The sequence below is a fragment of the Manihot esculenta genome, chromosome 4, assembly GCF_001659605.2.
Source record: "Manihot esculenta cultivar AM560-2 chromosome 4, M.esculenta_v8, whole genome shotgun sequence".
In the NCBI taxonomy this organism is placed as follows: domain Eukaryota; kingdom Viridiplantae; phylum Streptophyta; class Magnoliopsida; order Malpighiales; family Euphorbiaceae; genus Manihot; species Manihot esculenta.
The window spans coordinates 26,027,458-26,035,041 of NC_035164.2; the positions used below are offsets into that span (position 1 = coordinate 26,027,458).

The 7,584-nt window shown below is 32.0% G+C and overlaps 1 protein-coding gene across 1 annotated transcript; it reads left to right on the forward strand.

Annotated features, from left to right (window-relative positions):
- The first annotated feature begins 783 nt into the window (after window positions 1–783).
- LOC110613131 (protein ROOT HAIR SPECIFIC 17) lies at window positions 784–6,067 on the forward strand. Its single transcript, XM_021754095.2, has 10 exons — window positions 784–1,215; window positions 1,370–1,429; window positions 1,577–1,667; window positions 2,172–2,248; window positions 2,671–2,759; window positions 2,852–3,035; window positions 3,767–3,948; window positions 4,196–4,298; window positions 4,396–4,727; window positions 5,153–6,067. Exons 1-10 carry the CDS (start codon window positions 1,027–1,029, stop codon window positions 5,589–5,591), a joined length of 1,746 nt encoding a protein of 581 aa, XP_021609787.1. The 5' UTR covers window positions 784–1,026; the 3' UTR covers window positions 5,592–6,067.
- The last annotated feature ends 1,517 nt before the right edge of the window (window positions 6,068–7,584 follow it).

Genomic DNA, 7,584 nt, shown 5'->3' on the forward strand with positions numbered 1-7,584 from the left:
ATGAATATATGATAAATATAAATAATGTGCAATTTATGTAAATTAAAAATTAACTTAAAAAATGGTTGTTGTTACATAAGCCAAAAATAAAAGCTTTTAAATTTTCTTTTTTCTTATCTGATATGTGAATTTCAAAGAAATAATTATTACTGTTGGTGATAATATATTTCATTTATTTTATTATTATTTAATTTAAAAATAATGAGATTTTTTGTCAAAAAAATAATGAGATTCTACCGTACAATATCTCTTTGTTAATTTAATTTTATCAATATTTTCAAAAAAATTCAAAATATCATTTTTATACTGTTCAATGATTTGAAAATCACTTTTAAGTTTAAGATAAAATTTTCAAAGATTAATAATTTTTTATAAAAAAAAATTGTCCAAAAAATAATTTAAAAATTTATAGTTTGGCTGGATCAAACTTCACACGGGCTTTAGTCAGGCAAACGTGCGCAGCACGTGGATAGAGAGCGAGGGAACAAAGACCTCGCGGAAGGCGATGAATATTGAGAAAGAAATTTGATTGTACAACGCTCACACGTAAGTTCAGTAACGAGCGAATTATACCTGGTTTCCCACTCATTAATCATGAAGATGAGAACAACAAAACAAACATAATCTCTTAGATTAGTGGTCCAATGATAAGATCTTAGAAATCGGTTTTGTTGCCAGTGACACGTGTTTAAATCTTGGAGCATTGCAGCACTGGATTTGAGTAATAGCATGTCACACGAGAAAAACGCCGTCGCTCATAAGAATTGAGCCGCTGTGGAATCGTGTGGGACATATCGTACACGTCAGCAAAAAACAGAAAATCACCAAAATTAAAAAAGCTCTGGTTTGGAAATTTGGCTCTTGTCCTTCCTCGTCAGCTACAACAGCTCCGGCTCAGAGACACCGCCTCAGTCAGCGGCTCAGCCCCACTTCTCTTTTCTTTCATCAAATGCTTCTCTCCCAAAACATTCATCGACGTCAAGAGAACAAACAACCTTTTATCCTCCGTCTTCTTCTTCTCGTACAATGAAGAAAAAGCACAGAGATAACGGCTACAGCATCACCGCTTGCGTCTATCGGATTTTCCTCATCATGCGGCGGCGCCACCACTTGTTTCATTTCCTCTATGCCTTTTCGTGTTGCCTTCTTCTCCTCTTCCTTACTTTCTCTCTCTTCTCCTCCCCTCCTCCCGTCACCAACCACCACTACTTAATGGTAATATTCTTTTCTTATAAGCTGTACCGAGCGTTACAGTGATGACGTTATCGTCTTTTTCTTCCATTGTTTAACGAGCTTCGTGTATAAGTTTGGCTCCTTTGAAGTCATTCTCACGTTTTTATGTTCTTTTTTGCTTTTTTTGTGAGATTAGTCTAAAAAAGCAGTCACGGCTAACTCCATTCCGGATACAACGACGGCGTTTCGTGTTCCGGTACCGATATGAACTTGATAAGATTTGATACATTTTGTTGTGACTTTGATATTCTGATTTTCGTTTATATAATAACATTTGAATAATCGCTCTGGATATAGATTTGTGTTTTTTTTTAATTTAATTTTTTTTGGTTGTGTTCTTCAGGAAAATGAAGAGAGCAAAGGACATGATATATGGAGCTCTAGATTATCGAAGTTCTACTATGGTTGCAGTAACGCCAGCAGTAGCTTTCAAAGTAGAGTATCGAAATCTAATCTTTTGATTTTGAAAAATTTGAATTTGCTTCTGAAATTATTTCATATTCAGATAAAGTAACGTTTTAGTTGATTATTCAATTCAATTTTCTGTTTTTCTGACATTTTATCCGTAGAAAATATTATTATAAATAATAATGATAATAATAATAAACAAGGGAGAGAGATGTTTATTTATTGACTGGCAGAGTTTGTCTAATTTTAGAGACATTCTTCTAATGGTCTTCAACACTTGATCCTCTTTTAAGTTCCGTTTTCGATATGAAGCCCGAGTATTTTTTTTATTTTAGTTACTATTTGGGTTCTGGTAATAAATGCATGGTGGATTTGTTGAAGTGCTTTTGTTTCATTCATTCAATTTCTTGGTTTTGCGGCTTTTGCTCCTCTTTGGTGAGAAAGAGCAGGGGGAAAATTAATTATATTTTATTATAGTCAGAGGAATAGACTCACTTTGACTTGATGAGATATGTTGTTGCGTGTTATAGCTGCTGATGTGAAAACGCATCACAATCGTTATTTGATGATTGCTACCAGTGGAGGCTTAAATCAACAGAGAACAGGGGTAAGTCTCTCTAAACTCACCCATTCCTGATCCAACCCTGGTGCCAATATTTGTCTGTTGAAAATTGGAGTGATACTGACAGTTTTCCCTTGATTATTGATTTATTACATCTGGAAAAAGAATCAGTATTGTTGATATCTTTACATTCTTTGTATTGGGGATGCAACTTGATTTTTCATTTCATTTTGTTGCTTTGTCGGGATAAACAATAGTGTGATTCTGGAAATTTTCGTAGTATAAGATAGAAAGAGGGTTCTGTTCACTGTATATGAAGGTGAATTGGGCAGCATATCCAATTAAGTTCTTTGACTTCATGGGAACTATGTTTGTTTTTAGTGGATAATTCACTTTAAATGTCGACATTGTAATGAATTTGTTGCTCAATTATTTTTTGATACTGAATTTCTATATCATGGCCGCAGATAACAGATGCTGTTGTTGCAGCTTATATTTTGAATGCTACTCTTGTTGTTCCAATGCTGGATCAGAAATCGTTCTGGAAAGATACTAGGTATGCTTTTTTTCTTAATCCACTTCCTAGTTACCATTTCCAAATTTACTTGGTTTCCAGTGTATTCATATGTGATTTGGTATTTGGTGCAGTGATTTCTCTGAAATCTTTAATGTTGACTGGTTCATTTCATTTCTTTCAAAAGATGTTAAAATTGTCAAACGCCTCCCAATGAAGTTAGGGAAAATTGTGACTCCTTATTACATGCGTGTCCCAAGGAAGTGCACTCCAAAATGCTATCAGAATCGTGTTTTACCTGTTTTTAGTAAGAAACATGTAAGTGCTTTATTTATTTTATTCTTTTTCTTCTTCTTCTTCTTCTTGTTCTCTTTCTCTTTCTTTCCTTTTCCTTTTTTTTCCTCTACACTTGCTTCTCGGAAATCTATCAATATGTATTTTGATTAAGTACCACTTTTGCTGTGTTTCACCTGAATTCTGGGGTTTAAATTTTCGTTTTCAATCTACAGTTTTACTGGGAAATTTGCATGTTGCTTAATGTGCAGATGTCAATGAACAGAATTTGGTTCAGTCGCAATTTTTTTTTTTCTTTTACCCATGAATGTACAGGATCATGCACATATGTGACTGCGATTAGAAATACTAGCGTAATTGGTGTTCCAAGATAACAAGAGATGTTTAGACATTCAAGTGAAGCTAAACCTAGGATCAAGATACTCATATCCACAAAATCAACATATAAATTGACTATAGTTTGTAAAATCCAAGACATATGAAAGAATCAATTTGTCAAAAAGATTAGAAAAACCTGAATCTTTTATGATCTGAAAAAAGTGGATGTGTAGTCAGTAAGTGTCCCAGAAACTGTGTTAAAATGTTTATTTATTTTGAAAAATTGTAGTGTTTTAAAAGTATTCGGTTTTATTTAATGTTACACTATACTTGTGTACAATAATGATGAATTACCAAGCTTTAATTGTATTTGAATTCCACTACCCTTCATGTTTATTAACGAACTGAAATTTGTGGATAATTGGCTTGTTTTGTAGGCTATTCAGCTTGGTAAATTTGATTACAGGCTATCAAATAGGCTTGACATGGATTTACAAAAGCTGAGGTGCAGAGTCAACTACCATGCTTTAAAATTTACTGATTCTATTCTTGACATGGGTAAAAAGTTGGTAGAGAGAATGAGAATGAAAAGCAACCACTTCATTGCCTTGCACTTGAGGTAAGTATTTATTTAATAATTTGCAGCAACTCAACCATATTAAACCTTCTTGTTATTTAAGTTGTGAACTTAGTCCCCCATCTTTGTCATGTTCCCACAGAATTATAGATGGCATATAATATATTTTTTCAGTTCATTTATTTATTATTAATGCATTTTGCTGAAGAGAGTTTGACCTATGATAAGTTCGGGATTTTAATGACAAAATTGAGGAACTCATTAATGTAGTGCAGCATATTATTTTTAGGTTTGAAGCTGATATGCTTGCTTTCTCTGGATGTTATTATGGTGGTGGAGAAAAAGAAAGGATAGAACTTAGTGTCATTCGGAAGAGGTGGTCAACTTTGCACGTAAGCCTCTTTATCTTCCTACAACATATTATGCATCCTGAACAGTACACTCAGGACAGAGTTGCACATTTATCTATTTATTTTTTGTTCAATGCAGCAAAAGAACCCTGACAAAGAGCGAAGGCAAGGAAGGTGCCTATTAACACCAGAGGAAGTTGGTCTTATGCTGAGAGCGTTGGGCTTTGGAAGGGACATTCACATATATGTGGCCTCAGGTGAAGTATACGGTGGTGAAGAGACATTGAAACCTCTTAAGGCTCTGTTTCCTAATTTGCATTCAAAAGAGACTTTAGCTAGCCAGGAAGAGTTGGCACCATTTTCTTTATTTTCTTCTCGCATGGCTGCATTAGACTTCATTGTTTGTGATGAAAGTGATGTGTTTGTCGCCAACAACAATGGCAACATGGCTAGAATCTTAGCTGGACGAAGGTATGCTACTCATTTCTTTAACAGTAGATTGGGAAGCAATGTCAACGTCCATTACTTACAACTTGGAATAATTTTTCCTAGAGGGAAGCAATGTCAATGACCTTAACTTACAACTTAGGATTAATTTCTCCAACTGAAAATATTTTCCTGTTCCTCTTTTTGTTATTTGGTTTGTGAGCATGTGTTTCAAATATCTAGCTTTTTAGCACAGCAACTTCAGGGCTAAAAAAGATAAGTGCACAGCGCGCATTATGTATTTCATTGCATAGAATTAGATGTTCATCTGAAACTTTTTGCAGATTGCTCCTTTATAGCATTCATGGAAAACTATTCATCCTTGTAGTTGCTCTTGTCAGATTACTCTAATCTTGTTGTATTTGGCAACTCCTTTTATTCACCAACTAATTTAATTATGTTTATTTCAGGAGATATTTTGGACACAAGCCAACAATTAAGCCCAATGCTAAAAAACTTTACAAATTGTTCCTGAATCGAAATAACATGACATGGGAAGAATTTGCCTCCAAGGTTCGTACTCATCAAATTGGCTTCATGGGAGAGCCAAACGAGGTGAAACCCGGAAGGGGTGAGTTTCACGAAAACCCATCATCCTGCATATGTGAGGATTCTAAAGCAATGGCTGGGGGAGATTCAACTCCTCATAATGACATGCATGAGGTCCAGGTAGAGAACAATAAAAGGAATGTCGCTGATGAGATCTTAACCGTTGATGACCATGACCAGGATTTGACAACTATGGATTATGTGGAGAATGGAATTGGCACTCAAGGGAAGGAAGACTTGTATAAAAGTAGCTTAACTAAGACAGATCAACCAGAACTGGATGAGTGGTTTTCGGACTAAGAAAGACTGCTGCTTCCCCATCAACAAATGTTGATATTAGTAGCCTTAACCAATTCTTTATCAGATTCTTTGGACCTTGATTGTGGCCCTTCAACGTTTGCTTCTCTTTTCAGCATTCATCTTCTCTATGTCGCACAGAAGTGGATTTTTTCTGGTATATAGAAAGCAATTTGTATATAGAGGAAATCACAGCAATACTATTTCAGTTTCCAATATTTTGCAAAGGGTGGATTAGCTGCTGCATTGAGTTCTAAAAGCCATCATAATTTATGGCTTGAGAATCTCATAGTTTTCAATAAGAATGTAGAGCAGAAGCATAAAACTTGAAGAAGGCAATGGCTTTCTTCTCATTTTTATTTGCCTTTCCTTCCAGTAGAAAAGAATTAGACCCATAACTGTTGCAAGGAAGCTTTGTATAGATTGAACATAGCATTCGAAAGCGAAGCAATGTGATGAAGCATTTTTATGTTGCTGCTGATTTTTTTTTTTTTTTTTGATGAATTCGTTTTCTTTGCTCACTCCTTACAACAAATGCTTGTTTTGTTTCTGGAATAATTTCTTTATTTACATGTAGAAATTAGAATCATCATTTCCAATTTGCACACACTTCTCAAATGTAAACGCGGTTCAGAGTGATGAATGGAAGGCTGTTTACTTTTAGCTTTCATCACAAGTTGCATAACTTCTAATGTCGAGAGGAATGCCAGATCAGCATGTCTCAATCTCCGTTGGAGCTGACATGGACATCTAATGAACGTTATTTTCACAAAATGGCCATGTAATTTGGGTAAATCACATTCAAGGTACCTGAACTTGACTTGTAACTTTTAAAGTATATCAACTTCAATTTGTAACAAAAGAAAAAAAGAAAAGAAAAAGGGATAATTATCAAAGACTAATGTTGTTTGACACTTTTGAAAAACAAAGTTTTTATCTCTGCAGTTAATAAATATTGATATGGGATTTAAAAACTAATTAAAAATAATTTTTAATTACGGTAAATTATATTTTAATTCTTAAAGTTTTCTAAAATATATAATTTAATTCATATATTTATAAATTTTATACTTATAATGAAATAGTCCTTTCAATTATAGTTTATCCCAATATTCTTACAAATTGGTTCTTAAATATTATAATTATTTATAAATAAGTATTTATATTCTTTTTGTAAATTAATTCCACGTGTTTATATTTTATATTTAGAAATAAATTAATAAAATAAAAATTAAATAAAAAATCTTGACACAAATGTACATCTAAATTTAAGTTCAAATAATTCTTTTTCATCTAATTTTTTCTTCTCAATATTTTTTATTTAATTAGGATAACAAGGAGATGCCAAATTTTATTTTATTTTTTTTACATATAAAATATTAAAAATTAATAAACAAAAAGATTAATTTGTAAATATAAGAACTTATTAGTAATTATAATATAGGGACTAATCTATAAAAATATAAGGATTAATTTCAATTTAAAAATATAAAATTAAAATTAAGGGATTATTTTATTAATTAAACAAAATTTAATGAATTAAATTTAAAAATATAAAGATTAAAATGTAGTTTTTACTAAATATAAAAAATAAACTATAATTTATTAATAATAATTAACGTGGAAAAAATATCACTTTATTACATCATCTTATTTATTATAAATTAAAACATAAAATCTTAATTATAAATGCGTTAAATCACAAAATATAACAGTACACGATCACAAGTTGATGTATGACTAATATAATTTACCCAATAATTTTGGATTACGTAGGTCAACTTTTGAATTAAGGCAAAAGCTAATTAAAATCTAAGATATATATATATATATATATATATATATATATAACTGACATTTTAACTTATACCTTCTGATTTTTAATATATCTATCTAACTTTTCTGAAATTTTTCACTAGACTAAATTTGTAAGTGCGTCATCTAATTTTTTTAAATATAATTTTAGCTTAATTTTTGAAATTAACATTTAGACTTT